The sequence below is a fragment of the Branchiostoma belcheri genome, unplaced genomic scaffold (genome assembly GCF_001625305.1).
Source record: "Branchiostoma belcheri isolate BF01 breed outbred unplaced genomic scaffold, Haploidv18h27 scaffold38, whole genome shotgun sequence".
Lineage (NCBI taxonomy): Eukaryota > Metazoa > Chordata > Leptocardii > Amphioxiformes > Branchiostomatidae > Branchiostoma > Branchiostoma belcheri.
Genome location: NW_017803998.1, coordinates 904408 through 928831, shown reverse-complemented (window position 1 = coordinate 928831; position 24424 = coordinate 904408). Strand labels below are relative to the sequence as shown.

At 39.1% G+C, this 24424-nt stretch overlaps 4 protein-coding genes across 4 annotated transcripts in view; 3 read left to right on the top strand and 1 right to left on the bottom strand.

Moving 5' to 3' along the window:
• Positions 1–530: 530 nt before the first annotated feature.
• LOC109476578 (protein phosphatase 1 regulatory subunit 32-like) lies at positions 531–9554 on the bottom strand. Its single transcript, XM_019777563.1, has 11 exons — positions 9406–9554; positions 6003–6238; positions 5303–5456; positions 4698–4878; positions 4055–4167; positions 3620–3790; positions 3019–3122; positions 2549–2633; positions 2136–2230; positions 1699–1863; positions 531–1253 (listed from the first exon to the last, which is right to left on the bottom strand). Exons 2-11 carry the CDS (start codon positions 6224–6226, stop codon positions 1157–1159), a joined length of 1389 nt encoding a protein of 462 aa, XP_019633122.1. The 5' UTR covers positions 6227–6238; positions 9406–9554; the 3' UTR covers positions 531–1156.
• A 2988-nt stretch (positions 9555–12542) lies between these two features.
• On the top strand, positions 12543–19246 carry LOC109476472 (ankyrin repeat domain-containing protein 42-like). Its single transcript, XM_019777406.1, has 11 exons — positions 12543–12804; positions 13847–14007; positions 14642–14814; positions 15386–15517; positions 16107–16185; positions 16742–16906; positions 17381–17562; positions 17761–17833; positions 18056–18220; positions 18340–18481; positions 19003–19246. The coding sequence occupies exons 2-11, from the start codon at positions 13857–13859 to the stop codon at positions 19172–19174; spliced, it is 1434 nt and encodes a 477-aa protein (XP_019632965.1). The 5' UTR covers positions 12543–12804; positions 13847–13856; the 3' UTR covers positions 19175–19246.
• Positions 19247–19437: 191 nt separating this feature from the next.
• Positions 19438–24424, top strand: part of LOC109476550 — a 9138-nt gene continuing 4151 nt past the window's right edge. Inside the window, exon 1 of the mRNA XM_019777537.1 lies at positions 19438–19563. The gene's annotated coding sequence lies outside the window, so the exon portion shown is untranslated. The remainder of the gene's footprint in view (positions 19564–24424) is intronic.
• Positions 21872–24424, top strand: part of LOC109476509 — a 3123-nt gene continuing 570 nt past the window's right edge. The window contains exon 1 of the mRNA XM_019777480.1: positions 21872–24406. Within this exon, the coding sequence (XP_019633039.1) occupies positions 22296–24406 (2111 nt within the window). The 5' untranslated portion in view covers positions 21872–22295. The remainder of the gene's footprint in view (positions 24407–24424) is intronic.

The following is a 24424-nucleotide window of genomic DNA, read 5'->3' as shown; positions in this document are numbered from 1 at the left end:
TACTTCTCATGATTTGCAATGTTACGAATTGCCCAGTTATATATTTCATATGGCATATATGTTTAGTGTATTTTGTATATATTATACATATATATATCTTTATCTTTATATATATATATATATTGTATTGTGTTGATGTAAAATTGATCAGTAATTTTTGTAGTAAAAAGACCTGTTACTGAAAATTGAAAGGCAATGCTTACTTTGGTAGAACGTATGTCATTGTAACTTGTTGCCAACTAGTAGTAATAAGGCCGTTGCAAAAGGTAAATGTTTTCGATGTAATGATAAAGTTACATGTTTTACGATAATTTATGATTAATAGATATGTCTTGAATATTAATACAGCTGGCGTGTGATGTGTGTTTTCTTAAATGCATACCTAAAGATACAATCATGTAAGTACGGTATTATAATCCAAGCACATAATATTATAGATTTTTGAGTGGATCCTCATGTAAAAGTTATATATAGATCTAGGTATGATACATCTAAATTTAAAAAAATGACAAAATACAACACACTTGGAAGAAGGTAAAATACAATATATTTTGTAGTCACTGAGTAAAGCTTTACATATAATCATACTAGATAAAACATAAAATAGACACGTTCCTCTTAATACACATCCATAGCAGCTCTTTGCATTGTAGAGTGTCGCTCACAAAACTGATATCATGAACCTGAATTCACATCAACTGTTCATGTTGCCAGCAACAAATATTCTCACTGATACAATCTTGCATAGGTGTAAAACAAATATACAGGTCATGAAATATTTTGTGTTAAAATAATACAATAGATTCACCAGTTAAAAATGCACACATCACAAATCAACCACTACAATGAAATATATACAGAGTCTGTTCATATGATATCCTTCATATAACTGTCTTACCTTTATACAAATCAGTATTTATTTGGTTGATTATTGAAGAAAACTCCAAGCTTATATAATATTATATATGGTACATAAACACTAAGGCTAAATTGTATGTTTCCGGTTGATGTTCTGAATAAAATATTGATGTCGCCAATGAGTAAAACACCAAAAATACTTCTGATAAAGTCATTTTTCTTTTCAAAAAGTGTTTCCGACATTTTGTCTTTCACTACAGTAACTGGAATCACATGATTGGGTTGGAACGTTCCATCTCTATGCCATGATGGGGGGTAGTGATGATCTCAGCTCTGAGTGCATTTTGCTGTCATGGGTGTGGTCATCATAGAATGGGTCGGTCCCCTTAATACTCCTGAAAAAATTGAATTAAGAAAAAAATTATAAAATTACAGTGGAAAAGGATATGTTCCCAACACATAACAGTAAAAACAAGATGTTAAAATCAGAAAGTACTGAATCAGATATGAAATATCTCTTTGAAGCTATGAATGAAATGGAAGCATTTTTGTTAGCTCTTCTACCCTAAACTGACTATTTTGTTTCATAAGAACAAATTCTCCATTGATACTTTAAAATGTGGGTGCTAATTGGCTAAAATCTAGATCGAGGTGGGTGTTCATTGGCTAAAAACTAGATCACACCAAAGTAGGCAAGCTCATTAATGTGCTGCTTGCTGATTGGATGGACTCTAGCCTAGCTCTCTCCTTATAAGGCAAGTTCATAGATGTTAACAACAGCAAGAAGCTGATTGGTCAGGACCTAATTACATCATGCCAAATAAGGCAAGAGGGCCTCACCTTGCCACATATGGATGTAGCCTGCGGAGGGTATCTGTGGTGTGGATTGCAGGTCCGTAACTGTGGACGGCTGTACTCTTGGTGAAACCGTCAGGAAGTTGCTCCTGTAGCCCTCCCCAGGTGTGACCCTCCCGGTCTATTCCCTCAGGGTTCTTGTCATGGAATCTGGTAAAAGCAAAGTATTTACAATCAATCAATCAATAAATCAATAAACAGATGATTGGTATCCGTGGGGGAATCAGAAACTCTTCCATGGTGGCTGTAGACATCTCTCTCCAGAATTCACAATACATAACGCTAATGAACTGAGGTGTTTAAACATTTGTTTTTTCCCCAGACCTATAATATAATTATTTTAACAGAAATACAGAAGTGGCAGCATCACTACTGGTAAAGCAACATTTTTTTTAAAGTGGAAGCGCCAAAATTTTGCTCACCTGATCTTGTAGTGTGTGACAAATCTCTGTAGGTCTTCCAGGGTCTCTGGTTGGTGGACATAACGGTCGTTGTTGGCACTGTAGCCTGAGAGCTCCTGAAAAGACATGAAAACAACGATTGTACTTTAGCGTGAATGCTAATCTATTGATCAATAAGTAATATTATGGAACAACAAGACTTAAACAATTTCCAACACAAGGTTTGAATGATTTCTTATCCTGAAAAAGACTAGAAGACTGGTCACAAATTTGATGAATCTAACCCTTCTAATCTTAACTTTTTTTCCTGATTTTGTATTCTACAAACTTCCAAAACAATGGCTATTGTCTCTTTCTGCCTTTCTCTTTCTTTCTCCTTTCTTCCTTTTGCTTTGCTCTCATTTTTTGCATGATTGACAGAAACAGTTTCCCACCTGCCACCCTACAGCAGTCCTACCCAGTCGGTCTGTCTCGCTCGGTGTCTCTCGTTGAGCGCCCTTGAACCAATTCTTCGTCAGGCTGCAAAACAACAACAATCAAATTAGAACTCATAAAAAAAAACATAATCTTCACCGTATGAGAAATCTGCATATGCAGCAACTTTACTTTCATTACACACCAGTTTTGGCTTTGGTGATGACATATGTATGATGAATATATAGGTAATGAGAATGATTTGGTACCCAAGAGACATCTACTGACTGCTTGAGTGTACTGCAGGCAGTTGCAGTCAATTAAATGTGGTATTAAAATGATAGGAAACCAAAGAATACATTCAAAAACATTTTTGTGCCTAAAGAAATGGGATTTAACCTATAGCAGACTTAAGTAGCTGTTTGGCTACCAATTCTCTATTGCTTACAGAGTTAGGCAGCAGGGAGAAGTTTAAGAACTTGTATTTTACCTGGAATGGTTGTTGGGGGCGGCCATGTTGACATATTCAGCTGGGTCATTCTTCCGAGTTCTCTCTGCTACCAAACTGGGGACTTGGTCAACTCTGGTAAAGGCCTGTAGGAAAACAGTACAAGTACATTGTTAGTATCTTTACTGTAGGTGGTGTTCTACTAAAATATTACTACAGTAACTATATTTATCCTTTTGCATTGCATTGTTATGAATGCCAGTTCAGTACCAAGGAAAGGTCTCAAAGTCTTATAGCTACATGTGAACAAACATAGAAGGATAGTCATGGAACTTTGGCTTAGAAGGGTAAAAAAAAGAAACAGACAAGGAAGGATGGAAGGAATGAAGGAAGGAATAGACAATGGAATGGAGAAAAAAGGAAGGAAAGAATGAAGGTAGGAAGAAAGGAAAGAAGCAAAGAAGAAAGAAAGTATAGAAGGAAGGAAGGACACAAGGAAGAAAGGGAGAAAAAGGAAAGGAGGGAGGAAGGAAGGAAGGAATGAAGAGAAAAGGATGGAAGGAATGAAGGAAGGAAAGAATGAAAAAGGGAACCAAAGACGTAAGGAAGGACGGAACCTATGAAACAAAGCACACAGTCATACGTTAGCAGGATGTCCCAGGAACTGTGGTTTTGCCGTCTCATGCGTGAAGCCTGTGTCTCTCACGGCTCTGTCTGCCACGTTAGGCAGGGGCTCCTTCCCGCTCGGGTCTTCACTCCTCAAGAAGTTTGTCTTCATGATACTGACTCCTGTCGGGCGGTCCGTCATCCAACCCTGTGGTCAAAGAAGCAACCTCTGTTAACTCTGTACAGACTACTAAGATATGCCCCACTTTCACAGGTCCTAAGTAAAATTGGCAACAATTCAGTAAACAAAAGATTTATGATTCCTTGCTGTCATATAGAAAACCAGTGAATAATTTCATTAAGTTGGCAAGAGATTATATAGGAAGATTTTTGCGGCAGTATGATTCTGGTATCTAATGAGCTTTACAAATCATTGTATAGACAGTAGGAATTCTCTCCACCAATGACGTACCGGCATTTCCCCCTTGTGTGGGGATCCTGGGTGGAAGGTGACAGGCTCCACGTTGTACGCGTGTGTGAACCCAGACTCCTCCTTGTTTCCGATAGAATTGTGGTAGAAATCAGCTGCAGAAGGAAAACAACAACATTTGTTTACAATTCACTTCAGCAAAAAACAAATTAACAATTTTGCCTAAAATCTATATGGCGTGTGTTTTCATGTATTACGGTGGCAACAAAAATGCATGCAATGTTATCATTTTCTATTGAATAGCAATGGGCAGAAATAAGTATCAGAAGCTGATTCTGAGGTAGAAAAGTATTTTTCAAGGTGCTGATCTGCCATCCATATTAAGCATTTCAAGACAGAAATCAATTTTTTAGTTATCAAAACTAGCTACTAGTGTACCTCACCGGATTAGTATAATCCAGAGGCATGATGATGATGATGAAAACTAGCTACTTTGTTCAAATTCTCCTGTGACTGTTTATCTATTGTTTATTGCATTTTTTTTTGACAAATAAAGAAGAAAGTCAGGTTTATTGTACAACAATTGTAACAGTTGAATGTATTCTATGACTAAATGAGTGACTGAATGAATGACTAAATAACTGACTGACTGAAACAGAGAATAACTAACACCGTAGGGACTCACTTTTCTCCATAGGTTTGCCATCAAACCTGACGTGAGTCTCAGTAGTCATGAAACCAGGCCCAAAACTGCCATTCTCCAGCTCTACTGGGTCCTTAGACTGGATTTTGTGTAGCAGCGGTTTGGCTTTGGGCAGGATGGAGAAAGGTGCCGTGTGATGGGTGTCAACATGGACCTTACGAACCTGTCGGTAAAAAAGAGATACATGTAGCAATTTTGCTTCTTCCTCTCCAAACATTTCCAATAAGGTCAACATTTCATACTTGTCAGACAGATTTTTGTGTCGCCGATTGTTAACTGTTACATGCATCAAATTTTCAAGTTAAAACACTTGTGAAAGCCCACTATTAAAGCTAAATTGCTAGCATATAAAGTTTAAATACACTCAGTCCATTAACAGTTTGGCAATCGTCACAGTATAAAGGATCTAAGCACCAGTCGGCAATGCCACCTATCAAACTGACCCAAAACTGCAGTAATGCAGTAATACGAGGAAATCCCCCTCAGCCACTGTTGGCGTAGGAATGGATTTCTGCTCTACGAACATACACCAGTCAGCAGTGCCACCTGTCAAAATGACCCAGAACTGCAGTTCCAGAGAAACCTACCTCAGCCACAGTTGGTGTGGTGATTGGCGTCTGCCGTACGAAGCCACTCCCCTTCATGTGGATGTTCCTGGGTAGCGGGTCTCTCCCGTCGGAGCCCTTGGACGGCAGGAAGTGTAGCTTCGTCACCGTGTTGTAGTTTCTTGCCACAATGCGGCTGAAAGCGATATTGCAAGTGTTGGCATGAGTATCCATTACAATATACAGGATTGACTTTCCTATTGTAAAAAAAGAATGACTTTTTCGTTTTGTTCAGCTGAGACCTCTCCTTGGTGCTGAACTGCCATCCATACATAACAATGCAAATTGTTGATACAATAACCAGTGAATAGTTACTCTTTATAAGGAGGAAGCAAAGAGAGAGAGAAATACAGAAAGAAAAGTGAGTGGAAAAAAGATGTTAAACTATTATAATTCAGAAAAATACACTACGACTTCTGGTGAACAGTTTTTTATATTTAACTCCATACATTGGTACGGATGAAATATATTGTTTTCCCTGATGTTTCTTCTCCTGCCATTTGGTCATTTTTTATCATTACATTTTGCAAATGATTATATATTTTGTGCTTTGTACACCATAATAGTGAAATAAGTGGCTGTAGAAAAGGTAGGGCATGACTTTTGTAGCATTTCTCTGCCTCTGAACCATTGTGAAAAACATTCGTATCAGATTTTTGTGGAAGAAAGGAGGGATACTTACCCCATTTCTGGATTATCCAGCTCATCCAAATGTCTGCTGTAGTAGACACCAGGCCTGAAGTTGGACTGGTAGCCGGTGCCCACATGTTTCCCGGTGCGGGGTTTGAATCCCTCCTGTCCGTACGTGGTGGAATTCTGGGTACAGTAGAAGTTCATAACGCTGTACTGAGGTCCGGTGCTGCCCTGCACGTGCGACGTGCGGCTTCCCATTGGTAGACGTCCCATCTTTGTACGCTACTGAAAAAACAGAGTGTTAGAATTCCGTATTTAAATTTTAACAGATTTAAGAATGAAATGTTCACATATAAAAGTTTTGTTATGTCATCTAAAACTATGATATGATTGAAAAAATGTAAGTCGATTAATTTGTCTACACGGTGTATTAAGAAAATTGAAGGGTCTCTCAAGATATACATTGCAGATGAAACATAGCATAATTTATTTTATTAGCATTCTACTTTAGCTATATACAATTTGTATCTAACTTAATGCATTTAGCATTGGGCATGCATTGAGTATGAATACAATGCATTCAATAAAGTTCATTGTTATTGTCATACAAATGTACCTGGTCCAGCTATTTCTGGATTCTAGAAAAATTGAATGTTTTGGTCATTTCTTGTCTTAATGATTTTAGTGTACCATATCACAATTTTGCATGGTTAAGCTTTACAAAATTCAGAAAAATGATCATATTATAAATTTTTGTGGTGCAACAGTCTGAAAATCAGAGTACTGGCATGAAAAAAATTGAAGAAGAGGTATTACCAGGGCATTACACTGGCCGAAATTTTTGAAACATTAACTACACTGTAACAACCAAAAAATTGTATATTCTTCTAATCCTTTTATTGCTATACAAAGTGGCAGACAAAAGCCAGAATCAATCCTTTTTTTAATGCTTCCGTTCAGCTTTTTTGTGTATGTACTGATAAACCATATCGGTCGCTATTTTGTTTATTTTTCCTCACTTCTTTATTTACCACTAAATCTGGCCCCCCACAAAAGTACAGCTAATGGGGATGGGGGTCTGTTTGGGTATTATGGTATCCTGTTTCCGTTTTTATTAACCGTAAACATGTCAGGCTTTGTGAACAAAGAACGCGGCCCTATTGGGTTTTCTGTCGTGTTTGTTCAAGGCACACTAGCGTACAGATACTACGTACGTAGCATCTAAGATTGGCTCACCAAGACATAAGTCAAAGTTAGAACAATTTGACCACTTCATGTTATCGTTTTTATGCTCATATTGTTATTATAAGTTTTTTCATCTGGCTTTGAAATTACAATGATCATGCATCTGAATGAAAAAAAAACGCTAAAAGTATCACTAAAACTACCGGTAAATGTCTTTGGTGTATCAGAAACATACCTCATACTACAAATGGCAATTGTAAATATACTAGAAAAAAATGTGTGTTAAAACTAGCAAAATAAAACAATCACTATAGATATACTCAGTCTAGTATCTGCATGTCAAAATGTTACTTGGTAATTATCACTAGAGTTATGCATTAGCTACAACAAAAACCACATTTTTGTCGTCTATCTGTCAGTTTGATATATTTGGTGGTGACCTAGGACTAATTATTGAGACTTTAACCTCACACATCAGGCTCATTGATGGCCTTTCCTTTGAACACATACTATGGCTAACATGGAAAAAGAAAACACATTCTAAAGCCTGGTAAGCTAGTCTAAGTAACCCCAAGCATTTTGTACAGAGTCCAAGCGTACCGTGTTCCTGGCCTGTGTAGTATTTTGTTACCAAAGCGCTGCGGCAAAGAAACAGGTCACTTGAATAGAATAGCCTGGTCAAAAACGTGTAAAGTCATTCTATACAAACCCTCCTACTCAATATAACAGCTTTGAAAGGTTCAAGTACGTTCTATTGTTCAAGAAATTGTAGACTCAAAGAAAGAAAAAAATTTTGACCCCACCCTGTGCTAGTAGTATGGCAACCATCGTAATAAAATTTATCCCTTTATCAACTTTCAATGCAAAATATTTCAGTAAAACAAATATTTGAGAATACAATTCTAATGTTGTACAACAAGGGATTTAAGGAAATTTGCATAGCACCAACCTTAAGAAATTGATATGGCCAGGTGCAAACAATAACTCATGAATTTGTACATTTTACATACATTATCCCTATTTTGTAAAAGGACAGCTGCCAAAATGCAACAAAAGTCTCCGTTTTGAAGATGGATAGCTATTTATGCAAAGTATTTTTCAAGTGCTCACTATATGTTTTCAAGCGCACTTAATTCGTGAAAAGGCAAACACACTAGTCTGCTTTTGGATGCAGTGAGACAGTTGACTCCATTCTATGTTCAGTACTTCTGGTAATTTACACAAAAAGCCCTTTGATATCCTGGGCATACCAAGCTCACAAGAAGTCAACACAATTTTTCAAAGTTTTTTTTTTGGAGAGATACAAATAATAACTAACGTTACAACCATTAACAGTTTGCAAGATTTTTTTAATTTTATTTGGTTAGGATATTGCTTCATATAACATATATAATTGTATTTTCAATGTCCTTGGCAGTTTGAGGAAAATAAGAATGAAAGATACTAGACATATCAGGTAGTCTCTTCTTGTATCTACTTGGAGATAAGGTTGACTAACTTATAGCAGATCCCCCCTGGCTATATGCGTTAGGACAATAGGAATGTGGACCGACGCACGCAAACCTGTAAACATTATATTTTGTAAACAATGCGCAGAACAACAGTGAAATTTCCAAACAGTCAACGCTACATATACATGATTCAAAACACATCTGCTTCTGAAGAATGTAAATATGAATATTTCTTGAATTGTTCAGGCATGGTCGTCTTCTTAAGGGTTATTTTCTCTTAAGGTTGTCACTCGTTGGACAAGCACTGTTGAATTTTAAGGTTAAGCACTCGTAACTAAAGGCATGTGTTAAGTTGTTACCATTTGATCATACACTGTGCTACATTAAGTACTCTTAAGGTGCTTTAAAAACCTTGAAAATAGGAGGTTTTTATGCATGAATCCTTGAGAGAAACCCCGGGTTAGGGGCGACATTCAGACATAAATGTAGCTCGCATGTGTGTGTTACAGACGGTAACTAAGGACAAGTCACGCAGCCATTGCCAAAACATCCTGTCGACTTTAAACTTCTTTCTAGCCTAAATTTATTGCAAAATGATTGAAAACCACCAAATACAACATTAATCTACGAAAATTTTCAGATTTTTTGATTGCACGAATCATATTTGTGAAGAGCTGTGATTATTTTGGAGGTCATTGAGGCATGTGAAACATAAGTACTGCAGCGATTCATTCATTCTAGCCAGCGTGACGCTCCTAATAAGTGAAGAAAATCGCAATTTTGCGCCAAAATTATCATAAAAAATTGATTACCCACCTTTACGAATGTGTTATCCGTAGATTTGATACCAACTGCAAGGTTTTCGCGGAAGAAATTGGCGAAAAAACGCCCCAAAATCCGTGAGGATGTTGCAAAGCGAGGGCGCGAGTCAGCTGTGCTTGTATTACAGTGTTGGGCGTTCTTAGCAACGGTTGCTAGGCTCCGTGATAGCCAAACGCACCTTCAAGTATCTACGTTGTAGATTTTCACACGACAATTTTTCTTGCAAAAAATGTTTACAAACAATAATATTAATAAATATATACTATCTTATGACTGTCAAAATTTGGGTATATGATTTCAAAAGTAGTTTGCGATACAATGCACACTAATGTTTTCTTTACATTATGCTGCTGTCGGTCAAAGTTCATCAGCTTAAATTTCATCGCAAAGAAACCTGACGAAAACAATAAATCAAAATTGACTTTTGTTTTGAAAATAAGGTTCACACAACGATCTCAAAGAATCTTTTCGCTTAAAACATTTTTTGTACCAATTATTTCAGAATTTTCTGTAAGAAAATAGAATTAGGACAGGAAAATTCTGTGTTTTGTTTACCTTTTGACGTGCGTTCACGTTGGTGATTTTTCGTGAGAGCATCGCTTGGTTTGAGCTGAAAAAGAACGGATATTCTTATCCATACAACCATGGGTAAGTCGTATTTACCTGCCGGATTTGACCAGATTAAAGCTAGGAAAACAAAGGAGACTTTTATTGAGACGAATCGAGGTCACGGATTGTTTTTACCGCCAAGCAAACACACTTTGCGAAACAAAGTTATCGTCTGACAATCTCTGAGATTTGGTTGCTAGGTTTCCAGTCGACTTGTGGGCGTGTTTTAATGGCGAAGTTTGGATTGTTAAGACTAACTCAATTTACGGCTGTGCAGTTGTTTGGACTACGAAAAGCTCCCTCTATAACGCAATTAAACGCTGGACTTGTGTATTTGGATCTCTCACTCTTTTGGCAAATCTACTGCCCCCCTCCCCCTTCATAAAGGGTTATATTTTTTGTAATATTAAATGCAATATTACGTTACTAAGGTTTACATTCGCATGTTATAGAAGTAATGTCAACACGTATTTGATTCTAGAAGTTGATATGTTCTGTAAAAACTACATGTTAAGCTACTTGAATGAAGTAATTTTGGCAAAATATTATAAATTTATTAATTTTTCATATTGTCTTAAAATTTCAAATATACCTTATCGAACCATTCAACTTTCACTTTCTACTAGCTCTAAGTTCTCCATCACAGTAATTTAGTATTGTTGTTGACAAAGTATTGTTGTTGTTTTTGTTTTGGCACTAATTAATTAATAAGTGTGGCCAGTGTGTGTTATAGCTCTGTCAACTGTGTGACTGTGTTTTTACCAACTATACCTGAAAGTGGGGGCGAAGTCTGCCGTCTCTGTTAGTTTTTTTAAAAAATAATACACCCAACCTTGTTCGCTCGAGCAAGCTTGAATGACACTCTAAACACATAACAGCACGTAAGCGTTAATCCACCACACTTATCCCCTCCATCGTGACAACTCTCCCTGCCTGACCCTCATGTCAAACACCCATTGTGTCCTGCACTCATTACACATTAACGCCGTTTGGGTTATCCGGCTTCGCGCTGGTGGACTCTCGACCGTGGCTCTTGTTTTTACAACCTTGCCCCGACACCGAGGAATGCGAGCGAAGCCCTACGTACGGACCTGATTTGTACGCAATTTGTTCTCGTGGAATTTTACCGGGTGGTACCTTACTGTGATCTGTGGAGCTGCTTATACTGTTGAGTAGTAGATTCGTTTGAAGGTTCCTAAAATGCTAGTAGATCATATATAAGTTTATTACTGTAATATTCTGTCAAGCTGTAAGACTGAGTGTTGTGAATGTTTTTATGGACTTTTACCGGGAGGTGAGCTGGAGAATTGCTTTCTAGTCTACATTGTATACTGTTGAGAATTCCTTTCAAAGTTCCTAAAATGCAGGTAGATATAACATAATAGTTGAATACTGTAAGATTCTGCTGAAATGTCAGTATATTGCAAAGGTTTTTGTGGTGTGACAATTGTTACTTTGACTGAAGGCTTTTGTGTTGTCAATGTTAGTGTTAGTATGTGCAGGTTTTTGTTCCTTTGTGATGCTTGACTTTGAGACAGGTTTGCTTGGGTCTGTTCTATTTCACCATGTGTAGCTGGAATAGCAGTCTGTATTGTGGCATTTCCTAGCATGAGTAGCTTTATTGTTGACATTCTCAATGCTACTTGGCCAAGATCAGAGCTAAGCTAGACTGCTTTTCCTTTCGGGTTTGAAGCAGGATTACTAATCTATAGACCCCAGCTTGTTGAGGTAACAGTTATGTTGACAGTTTTCAAAATCTATCCAGTTGCTTGTCTCATTTGAATGAATGTCAATGTCATGATTATGTAGTACACATGTACTATTATATAAGGATCTACATTCATGTTTTGTGCAAATCATTCAATACAATTAGGTCATGCCCAAACTGTATGATTTTTTTTTTATTGTGAAGTCCTGAGGTTGTTCTCGAATCCTTTTGAATTTGAAAGTCCACTGACAAGAAAATATAGAACAAATCTTAGAACTTACTAGATTTATTCAATGTCGATTTTCACATACTCAAAGTCTTCAAAATAAACCAAATTGACCCCTGTATCTAAGTGCAATATCTCATCATATAAGGGTCACATTGATAATAATGAGACAAGCTGTCCTTTGACCAGAATGTATCTGAGTTATCTCATGATCACATACCTGGTTACTGTTTTGGAAACAGTTGTGAAGACAACTTGTATAGTATACATAGCCTAAGGCAGAGTTACAACATTGTCATCAAGACTTGAATAATTCTGTTTTGAAGTTTCAAAATAATTTTTGAAACATGAATTATATTCTATAGGAAATACTTGATGTAAAACTTAGAACTTTGAAATAGCCTTTTATGAATATTGGCTACTGTTTTAACTATTGGCACCCCAATTTTACACTGGTTTATTGGGTTAAGAAGGTGTTCGATGCATTTTTTTGGTCTCTTTTCTTTTTTTATTAAGATGTCATAGAATTTTCACACCTTTGGGTTGGAAAAAATTGCTATTGCAGATCAAAATTTCTCAATTAACTTATTCTATACCCTTTAAGTAGACTCATTGTTTGATTTAATCAACTTTTGTTGTCTGCGAGGTCAGCTTATTTGTCCAGGTGAAGCCACCTGACAGGTTAAGTACACCCGCGGGGATTCCAGATGCTTTTTTTAATTACTTCATGGGAACGTATGCTGTCATTTGTTGTGTGTACACTTTAGCTGTTCCATAGAGATGTGCTGGCTCTGTGTTTGACCTTTCTGACAAAGGTCGCTGCTTTCTGCAATTTATGAGGTGAAGCGAGGTGAAACTGTTTTGCATTCAGTCCGAAGCGTAAAAGCAGAACTATACTGTAAATTCCGTTACTTTTGTGGTTGTTTTATTTTATACTAGGTGGGAGAATGAGGTTTTCACGGTGTTTTGACTTCATGCTTGAAATTAGTGCATTTTTACATAATTTAGAATGTCAATATTCTTGGTGTCATGAATTTTATGCTGAATAGGTCAGCACAACAAATAAGATGACTGCGAAAGTTTGAAGACTTACAGTATCTCAGTCAGAAAAGCTCCTGGGACGCTTGAAAAGAAACTTGTCAGGAATGTCTTAGGGAACAGTTTGTGGTGTTTTTGTGGAGAGTTTTTCAGGTTTCTCCAAGTTATATACTTTTGTTTCTTGCTTTTTGGTAAAACTTCATGTAACATCCGTGTCCATAATATCACCAGGGTCTATAATACCGCCACCTTGAGAAAAAGTGTGCTTAAAGATATTTTTACTGCAACATACTCTTGGTATGCACTCCTGCACACCTCAAATGTACATACCTAGGGTATGTTGCAGTAAAAATATCTTTGAGCACACTTTTTCTCAAGGTGGCGATATTATGGACCCTGGTGATATTATGGACACGGATGTTACATGTACTTGCTGTTTGGATTCAATATAGTCTCGTGGTTATTGTCCTATTCAGAATTTAATCGAAAATGTCTAATTATGCATACTGATGTACAGTGTGTTTTAAAGAAGGAATTGTACTTTCTGTTTATGTTACAAGGTTTAGAGTCGCCTGCATGAATTTTGTATTGTTGAAGTAGAAATGGATGTAATGCAGCATTGGCTATTGTAAGACTCACAGTATCTTCATATTCATTTTTCCATGAACGTAAACTATGTATTATTATATAATTTTTGGCTTGTCTGTCCACATGTGTTTTTGCACTGCAGTCTGTCTATGTGCTCTGCCATAGGTAAGCAGTGCCGTCTGCTGAATGACGCTTATCTCTGAGGGGTTGAAGTCTGCTATCTCTGATTGCCTTCTTGCTTTGGTAACAATGGATTTGGTATCTAGATTCTGAGGTATGGATGAATTTGAAGACGAGGTTCTTCAGTTTCCACAAACTCCCAAAACCCCCTGGTCCTTCGGCAGACAGACCTCCACCTCGTACCCGAGCAGGTCGGAAATCACACATTCGGAACTCGAAAGTCGGAATCCCTCAGCGTGGAACCCTGGTAAGAAAACCAGCGTACTCTTGTAATTACGTGCTGCCTTGATCGAGCATGTTGGTTACAATCTGGTCACCAAACAAGCAACCAGACTGAGTGTGTTTACTTGTCATAAACACAGTCTACACCAAAACTTAAGAGGGTTTGAAAAGCTTAAGAGGGGTCAAAATGATTATTTTTTTCATTCTTTTTGTACAGAATTTAAGCCACATTAATGCTAAGTGTGTGATGTTACAATTTTGTCGTAATCAAAATAACAGAAAGCAGGGAACTTTTGTCTGTCAAAAGCAGCAAAATTCAAGTTCTTTGCAGTTTTCGTGACCTTAAAGTCTACCCCAGTTCCTGTGTCTGACCAGTGGCCTTCTGCCTGTAAGTCTTTCCTCCACCCACATGCTGTGAACCTACTATGTCCAGACAAAGACGCGCACATGCACTGTGACACACACACACACAGTGACACAACGCGGCCACCCAAAACAATACTTCCATATCCAGAAGTAATAAATTTTAAAAGTTTAAGACTAAGCATTTTGACACAAAAGAATGTATAATTATTTTCCTTTTCTTTGCAAAGCGTGGGTAGTTTAAATTTATCGAAATGGTTGCATTTCTGGACCATGTTTTTTCCTTTTCTTCGCAGAGCGTGGAACGGAATTGTTGGTTGCGGCAGAGAAGGGAGACTCCGACACGGTCCGTCGCCTACTGGAGACCACTAGTCTAGACGCAGACTTCTGTTCTGAGGAGGACAAACGCACAGCCTTACACAGGGCTGCAGGGTACGGGCACCTTGCTGTGGTGGAGATACTACTCAAGGTGAGGAGTGCCTAATGATTAGAGCTCGCGTACACGTGTTAACGTGTATACATGGATAATGCAGGTAAAGTTGGAGCTGTGTAGATATTTCTGATATCTATTTGTACATTACCTGCAATGTTCAAGGTACAGTAAGTGGAGACAGTCCTATGCATGTTTAAAAAGATTATTCTGACATAGGACTGGGTAAATGTTAGATCATGGATTGAGTTGAAGCATCAGAACATATTGGTGGTTATATACAGTGTAACAGTCTTAACTTAAATCTATGCATGTGGATATTTGTTTCTCCAAATGTTTATCTCAATTTCACAATCATTCATACCGTTTACTTTGCATGCCATTCCATTTTAGAAATAACAAAATGTAAAGTGATGAAAGTGAAGTATAATGTTATTCACCCTCCTTTGAGGCAAAGTTTTGGTATTCCTACCTCCTCCTTAACTATAGGACAGGAAATGGAAGGACAGACAGTACAAATACAAGAAGAATGCTGGATACAATGTACAAACAAGCAAAAAGTGTATTTATATCCAGAAATGTTTGCAGACTCAAATTTCTGTTTCTGCAGGCTGAAGGCAACCCCCTGGTCCAGAGTGCAGCTGGTCGGACGGCGCTCCATGACTCCTGTATCGGAGGGTTTGACAGGGTGGTCAAGGTACTGGTCAGGTACATGAAGAGAGGCAGGGCTCTGGACACTCAGGTTGGTACATGTGTAACGGTTATGGCTTTTGTGATTATGCTTTGCCAACTTGTAGGAGACATGTACCATACAATGTACAGAATTGTCATCCAGGCTTTTGTTTTGTTTGTTATAACCAGTAAGCTTCCTTTAGGTGTAAAACTTGTACAGTAAGAGTACAGCTGTGTAAGACCAGACTGTGAGGTTTGATCCACACACACTCAGGGACTTAAGAACTCCAATAACCCTTTTTGATAAGTGTTAAAATGTGGGATCTTTAAGGTGCTCCGTGGCCAAGCAAGTTTGAGGAGAGGTGTGGCTCTACACAAACATGGGGCCTCTGGCCTTACATCTCATCCAAGAGAACGATTCCCTTATACCAAAGATGATAAACTCATTTTCACCTGAGTTGAGTGTAGAAACAGGTGTAAAGTGTTTTATAAAAGGGCACAACAATGGGGCCTGCCAGGGATTCGAACCAAGCACCTTTGGATCTCTGAGTCAACAATAGCCACAACCCTAACTGCAAGACTCATTGTATCATGTCACACTAACTCATTATCAGGTTTAGCATGTCAACTTCAATTCCATCTTGTTCCACTGCCTGTAGGATAAGGATGGACAGAGCGCCTGTCACTTGGCTGCCTTCCATGGAGAACTGGACTGTTTTAACATACTGGCTGATAAAGGTAGGATACCACCTATACAAAATGGTCTTTTTGTAGGCTGGGAGAAAGTGAATAGCACATCGGAGGAACACAGTAAAAAACCTCAGAGGTGTAAAATACTTAATTTCTTATTGGTGCTTTAATCCTTTTTAATTGGTCCCTTGTCAAGAGTTTTTGAGTTAGAAGAATTTTCTTAGTAGTTGTATCAATTCAGTTAACATGGTCATATTAGTAGCTACATGTACTAAGGTAGAACGTTATTTTTCACTTTTGTCACTTGTCATCACCCAACCCTCATCCACACCCATATCTGATAGGACTTGCTCTATTGTCCTTCAAATTTCTCTCTCTCTCTCTCTCTCTCTCTCTCTCTCTTTCAATTCATAACTGGAAAGATGTGTATTCAGTCTTCAAGTTGAAAGATAAAATGGTGTTAAAACATGTCATATTGTGACAACCTTTCCGGGCACAACATCAGGCATCAAGGGATCGAACCTGGGACCTCTTGGTTCTAGGCCAACCATTACACTTCTGCCACTGTTCACTAAGCTCTTTCGAATGTTTCCCATGATTCCAGGTGCGGACTGTGGTCTCCATGACAACCTGATGAGGACCCCGGGTCACCTGGCCGCCATGAGGAACCATCCCAGCATCCTCCAGTCTCTCTTCTACAAGGGCATTAACCTACAGGTCACTGACTCCCAGGGGAGGTCACCTATCCACTATGCCGCACAGCATGGGGGTCAGTCCTGCTGATTATGCTGTTATAATAATAATAATAATGGTTTATTACTTCATAAAAACAGACTCCACTTTGCAGCCATTGCTGAAATACATGGACTGTTTACAATATTTCTAACTACGACATCATATCAGCATAAGTAAGTAAAATATTGTCATTCATCTGCTGTAAATGTTGACGACTAAGTAATTTTATTTCATTTTATTCAAATTGCAACATTGCAATAAAGTGGGCTACCGGCAGCATGGGCTGATATTGGTCCTGTTAACATTGAAATTTACTGCTTATTTTTTGCATTTCCTTTCCTCTCCCACTAAAATGTAAAGGTATATGTGTTAATCCCATTATTTTTTGAAGCGGATATGTTGTTCAGCACCAAGGACAGGTAATATTAGTCCCATGGCCTTTTTGAGGCAGTAGGGGCAGTGGGTTGTAAAGATTATTGAGATTTATGCCTAAAACATTGTGTTGCAGGTCTGGAAGCTTTAGTGGCCCTGATCCAGTGTGACTGCCCCACCACGGTTGGTGACAGTTTTGGATGCAGACCTCACCACTACGCAGCCGCACACAACCACGTCAACTGTCTACGCCTCCTCATCAAAAATGGCTGCCATCCAGAGGGGAGGGATGGGAGCGGCAGGACACCTGCACACATGGTAAATTTACTACAGAACAGGGTAAATTCAGTTCTGGTTTGAGGAAAACCATTAGAAGTGCTAACATTGATGATTCACATTATACTAGTACTAATAGCTGAAGCACACTTACTCGGCTTGAATACTTTTTCTGCATGCCTGCATTTTTTAAGCATTTTTTAATTGCGAGAATCTTCCTTCCTTGTTGTTTGTTTCCAGGCTGCCCAGTATGATGGCATGACTTGTCTACACTGGCTACTGGAGAAGGGAATCAACCCAAACATTCAGGATGGTAAGTTACAATTCTGTTTCGAAATGATTTATTTCTTAGAATCACAGTTCTGATAGCCTTACACAGTCACCAGACTATGGACACTGTAACATCTACTAACATAACTCCAGCAGATTTTATTGATTCTCATTCCTGATGTTGTGTCCTCAAAAAGGCTATAAATCTATATTACCGGTATCTTTTTATTGACCATGACATGTACTTCCTCGCTTGTCCCTTCAGACCAGGGCTACACCCCGCTGCACTACGCGGGAGAGGCGGGCAGTGCCGAGTGTTTTAACTGCTGTCTGCAGCACGACGCTGAGCTCAGCATTCGTAACAACCGCGACGATACGGCCCTGGATACCGCCAAACTGGCCGGACATCCCGTAGTCATCGAGAAAGCATGTGAGTGATGTAAAAAACAGAGTTATAATGTATAATGAATAAAACTTTAGAGGTGTAAAATGCTTCATTTCTTATTGGTGCTTTAATCGGTTTTTAATTTAATTGTTTTTAATCCTCAGTGAAGAGTGAGCTGAAATGCAGACACTGTCTGCACAAGTATAACTTCCTGGAGTGGGAGAAGGCCAACCAGCCGTCTCAGGTGGAGCGAGGGATTTCACACGCGGGGGAGTCAGCATACGTTTCCCCTCTACCTCCTGCACAGTATGTCTTTATTATTATTAAATTTGTTCCTTCCTTTCTTCCTACCTTCCTTTCTTCCTTCCTTCCTTCCTTCCTTCCCACCTTCCTTCCTTCCTAACTTCCTACTTTCCTTCCTTTCTTCCTTCCTTCCTTCCTTCCTTCTTCCTTCCTTCATTTCAGTTCATTTCCTAATGCAGCATTGCATATGGTTGGAATTGCCTATCTGTTGTCATATAGCAACTACATCTTTAATGTGTAATCTGTCTATTCATTTTTTCATTCATTCATTCAGTCATAATAATCATAGTCATTCATTCAATTTCCTAACACTGCAATGGTTAGCCGATCATTTATTTTGTCATGTATTCATGAGATTAGGCTGTTTTGGAAAGAGCTAGAGAAACTTTTGCAAGTACAATGAACCTGTAAATACTGTGCATAGTATCTTCTCTGTCAGGACTAGTAGATAAGGTTACTAAGTTAAGTTCATTGAGTTCAAATGGTTCGAGATCACTTTTTTACTTTGTCGTACTATTCTACAGGAGAGTAGCTAGCCAGTTGGAGAGGAACAGACAAAAACAACAGAAGTTGTCTGCCAAGAAAACCTCGCAGGACAAGAAAGGAACCAAGTCAGATGTCAAGTTGCCAAGGAGAGACCTGGCTACAAAGTACTACGGAGAACATGTCGGGGACATCTATAAACTCGACTTCTGATCTGGAAGTCAAACTGCCAAGTTTAAAAATAAAGAAAGAAAGAAAGAAAGAAGAAAGAAAGAAAGAAAGAAAGAAAGAAAGAAAGAAAGAAAGAAAGAAAAAAAGGAAAAGAAAGAAAAAAAGAAAGAAAGAAAGAAAGAAAGAAAAAGAAAGAAAGAAAGAAAGAAGACATAAAAACATTATATCTATACATATCATAAATAAATGAATCTTTTTTATCTGTATGATCATTGTTTTTGCATGATTCGAAAGTCTGAATTCTTAAAAAGTAAATCAATGCTATTTTCAGAAAGCACCTGCATGTAAATATATGTAAAGCTTTAATGTGTCTATAACATTACCTGCATTTCTGTATTCTGACATTTCAAATTGATAGTGGAACAAAATGTGTACAAATATAGTCCTTTGTATTTACCAAGGACCTGTTTGCTTGTCAATAAATGAAATGTGTGTTGAAGAAGAAAAATATATTATTGTTTATTGTTTGGTAAATATGTACCAATATTGTTCTGTGTCTTTGTCATTTTTAACTTTGTGATGACTTATAGAGTTCATAACTTCAAGAAAACTTTTTTCTTAACTTTTTTTTTCCATGTCAGGACTCGAACCCGGGGCCTCTTGATTCCGAGTCGAGCACTCTGCTCCTACGCCACACGACCCCACTTTTCTCAACTTTTTTCTCTGCTGAATCCATCAGTGTTTGGGGTGCCCAGAGAATGTTATTCATTTAATCAAATCAGTATGGCCTAACAGAACAATAATTTATTACTGTGACAATATATATAGTAAGTTATGCATCCCCGCTTTTGGACAGACTACACGTCACCCACTGTCGTCATATCCGGTTTAGCCAGTTGTGCCAAGATCTTGGAACACACAGGTACGTGTTATATTAACGATGTGTATTCTTTTTTTTTTTAACAAGATTAAAAAACAGTCAGTTTTGATTTGAATACATGCAGCAAGTATTCTGAAGATTTGCATAGGATTTATGCATCTCATTATACTGTTTTATCAAACGCGGGTGCTGTTACATGTACATGTATATCTGGACACGGTATATATATTCTAATAACAGTCTGTTTATCTGTTCAACATTTACTCAATAGATAACACCATATTATCACATCGCCAGCATACGTATATTAATAAACATGGCCAGGAAAACATATATTTGTGTAATATGCTGTTTTGGAAAAATCTTGTCAAACAATTTATTCGTTCATATCCATTTCCATACTTATTAAGTAAAATACCGTGCAAAGCAAGATGGCGGCCGAAGACTACATGTACTTAGTTAGCCTCCTTCGCAGTCTTGTTGGGTGTGGGCGTAATTTTTTCTCTGAGCGACGCGAGTAATATGCCGCCGCGAGGGACGATTTGCTGCCGAGGGACTTTTGCCACGGGAGAGAAGGTTTTCCGCGCTCATATTACTCGCGTCGCTCAGAGAAAAAATTACGCCCACACCCAACAAGACTGCGAAGGAGGCTAGTACTTAGTCTGGTACTAAGCACAGCCTGTCACCAATTGACAGAGTGGAACTTCTGGTTATGTGAGTGATTCATATCTGCAGTGTTTATGTGTGGTACATGTTATAATAGATCTAGTTTTGACATAAACAGCAATTTTTCAAAAACTTTTAAAATATTCTTTACAAAATTCAGCCCTTAATTTTTTTCAAGGCTGACACCCTTAGCTTTTTAAGTATCAATTTTATGAGGAAGGAGAAAAAATATTTTTTGCCAGGTGTTTCTGTGTTAGGCATTTTAATTTATTCTTTATCCTTTACTTCAAAGAGCCATACTTTCAAAGAGCCATACGCAGTAAGAATACCCCTTCTTTACTCTCTCTTTTTTCAGCGAATTGTACCTGTGAAAACTGTGACAACACACCTGGAACATAACATTAAAGAAACTATGACGTCATTTCCGGGATCAATCTTTCCACCGGAAATGGACAACAATTCATATTCCGTCGGGACTGTTCCGTTCCCTGTGACTTCTTCGCTGGAGAAAACTGTTTGGTTTCCAACGGTGCATCTCATTCTGGCTGCCGTTGCTTCTGTGTTAAACGCATTTGTCATCTACGTCATAGTCAAGAAACCGAAGATGAGGACCTATCCAAACATATTTGTGTTAAACATTGCGATGGCTGACTTCTTCTTTTGCACGGTGGCAACTCCGCTGGTTTGGGCCGTAGTTCTACTAGAAGAAACGGGCGGATGGCTTCAACATGTAACGTTTGTAAGCTATGACACGTGCGCTTTCGTCAGCGTGTTATGTCTCACGACACTGAGTATAGAACGTTACCAGGCTGTTTCAGACCCCATAGGCCACATAGAAAAGAGCTCAAAGAAGCGCGCTTGGCTTATAAATGCCGGTTTATGGGTGTTAGCATTTGTGCTAAGTATTTTAGGATATATCTTTATATTCTTACCAGCAACATCACGAGATATTCAATCGCAAGGCATCATTAAGAAGAATCTGGCAATGACACTTTTTAATTTCCTTCTATCGTTTGTATTGCCTTTAGTTATAATTATGTTCTTTTACGCGCTTTGTTTAAGACCTTAAGACAAAATAGGGGTGTAGCTGCTGATTCTAGGAATGACATTAAGTCGCGTAATCGCGTAACGAGAATGGTGATAGCCGTTGTTGTTGCCTTCGTTGTAGCCTGGTTGAAAAAAATGGGATCGTCCAAGATGGCGGCCGCGTTGTTTTTTTAGGCTGAGCAGAATCCCGGTAAACAACGCTTTTAGGCCAATTAAAAACACGACTGTAGTACCTACTCGTGTGGGGAAAGGCGGCGAAGAACCAAGAGAACACCGAGGGAAATACCAGTCCCAGGAAGACGGACAGAGGACGGAGAAAGCAGACCGACGCTGTTGGCGCGTAGCGCCCCCCTCCCCACCGGTGTGACGCTGTAACATCCGAGGGCCCTGAAATACGGGCCCTTGCCGGTGGGTAGCTAGTACTTGCCTAACACTTGGCTTTAGAGTGTAACCGGATCAACAGAAATCTGTAGACCTTGAGGGCTGTAGCCGTAGCTGTGTACTGGCGAGTTTCGTTTGCTTTTCAGGCGCAACAAGGGCCAAACAGCCAACGGACAGAAGACAGCAGCCATGGAGTGTGAGCAGACAGCGGAGCAGGAGAGTACACATGCAGACAACGAGGAAGGGGAGCTGGAGGGCTCGGGGACGTGGCTTAGAGGCATAGAGGATATTTCATTTGAAGATGACTCAGAGACACCGAGGGAGATCCTCAACCTAGTGAGGAGCCACATTGAGGGACTCGACCGAAATACAGCAAAAAAGAAGGTACTTGCAGCAAGTAACCATAATGAGCACATACTGAACCACACGAGGGATGCATTAATCACAATAGCCAGACAAGAAAGACCAGGGTGTCCACAGGGGCAACCCAAGAAGAGAACGTACAGGGCTAATACCGAGCCGGTCGCCAACAGACTAGCAGAAGACGTGTGTGCCCTGTTTCAATTCTTAGAAGGAGAAAGGAACTTGGCAGAGATAAAGAGAATGTTCCCTCATGGAACCCAGCAAGGCATGTGGCAGAGTCCAGCCATGACAAGAAGCAGAGTTTTAAACCCGATCCTAGAGGATGAAGAAGACAATGACGTCATAGCGAGAATACTGGCAGAAAATGCGAGCCTAAGAGAGGGGCTAAAGAAAGACGTGAAAGAGCTAAAAGAGAAGATGGAGAGTGTAAACAATAAGATAAGACGCCAAGAAGGAGCTAGAGACGACATAACAGAACACTGCGACAGACATCTGAGAAGTATTCAAGAGGAATTAGCAGAACTTAAGGGAACACAACTTGTGTTATCAGAAGAGATTGAGGGTATGAAGGGGAAGCTAAAGAAGATTGACAGCACACAAATGAGAACACAGACAATAGTGGCAACACACAACAACAAGATCAATTCATTAGAGACAGAGCTCCAGGCTCTTCTTGGCTCATATAAGAAAACGGACTCAGACAAAGAGGCAAAGATAAGCGAGATTACAACATACATACAGAATTTAGCCCACTCACTCGAAGGAAGACTGAGAGAACAAGAATATGCTCTGTCAAGGACACACAGCATGGTACAGGAGACAAGGGTTAGGTGTGAACACCTTGAGACTACGACTGCGTGTACAGGGGGTGCAACAGAACACTCTTTGAGAAAACAAAATGGGAACAACGACAATAACAACCAAACTGGTGAAAGCAACAAGATCCTTGGTGCAGAGCGTGAGCCTGGCCGAGATTCTGAGGAATTCTTGAACAGAAAACAGGACGACATGATAGCCACATACTTGCATTCGACACGCTACAATCAACAGAGCTCAGACAACACAACAGAGAAACAGGAAAGCCATCAGAGCAAGGTAAAACAGAGCAAGGCAGGACAGACTAGAGAGAGAATTGTACACGAGAGTGGAGAAAGAAGCACCAGGAGTAAGAGACAGGATGATGAAGCCAATGTCATCATCTTAGACCCTAGCCCCAGAAGAGAGACTGACCTGAGTGGCAGTGGAGGAAGAAACAGAGACATACTAACAGGTGACAAGCCTGCAAACAGAACTTCCGGCACACCAGGAGGTGCAAAGGAAGAATGCAGTGCCTGGCCAAAGACAGAAAACAAAGGTCCCAGACAAACCAATGAAGTAAATGGGAGCGTGAGCACATTGGACAGAAACAGAGTGGAAAGCCCAAAAGTAAGAAGAAGCCCATGGAGAGTAAGAGATAGTACACAAGGTTCAAAGAGACTTGAAAGCACCCAGAATAAAACATACAAAGAAGCAGTCATGCATGTGCAGCAAGAGATCTCACCCAGAAAGAGAAAGAGGTCAAGCCAGTCAATGCACAAATCAACACAGCCCCCTAGAATCCCTCAAGACAGTTCTGAATATGACTGGCTACAAGCAGGGAAGAACAACACAAGATGTACAGACAACGACACTGACTTTTCAGACTTTGTGGGCATTGAGAGAAACAGAGTGCAGAGAAAGAGGTTTTTCCTGGGCTATATGAAGAAAAACGACCCAAAGAAATTGCAGCAGACCATCTACAAGTATGCCCAACACAAAGGGGTCCAGCTATCCTTTGTTAGACTGATGCCAACTAAGAAAAGAGACTTGTATTTTGCCAGGATCAACGTCCTCCTACACCAAACACACAAGGTCATGGAAGAAAACTTCTGGCCTCATGGCATTACCTGCAGAGAATGGTTATCAGAAAGGAAATA

What these genes read in the sequence shown, in the direction of transcription:
- LOC109476578 (XM_019777563.1), bottom strand. Translation starts at nt 6,226, where the DNA reads ATGGGACGTCTACCAATGGGAAGCCGCACGTCGCACGTGCAGGGCAGC. An exon ending in CTGGATAATCCAGAAATGGG is followed by an intron (nt 5,457 to 6,002) that starts GTAAGTATCCCT and finishes TATCGCTTTCAG; the next exon opens with CCGCATTGTGGCAAGAAACT. An exon ending in CCACACCAACTGTGGCTGAG is followed by an intron (nt 4,879 to 5,302) that starts GTAGGTTTCTCT and finishes TTTTACCGACAG; the next exon opens with GTTCGTAAGGTCCATGTTGA.
- LOC109476472 (XM_019777406.1), top strand. Translation starts at nt 13,857, where the DNA reads ATGGATGAATTTGAAGACGAGGTTCTTCAGTTTCCACAAACTCCCAAA. An exon ending in TCCCTCAGCGTGGAACCCTG is followed by an intron (nt 14,008 to 14,641) that starts GTAAGAAAACCA and finishes TTTTCTTCGCAG; the next exon opens with AGCGTGGAACGGAATTGTTG. An exon ending in CAACCCAAACATTCAGGATG is followed by an intron (nt 17,834 to 18,055) that starts GTAAGTTACAAT and finishes TTGTCCCTTCAG; the next exon opens with ACCAGGGCTACACCCCGCTG.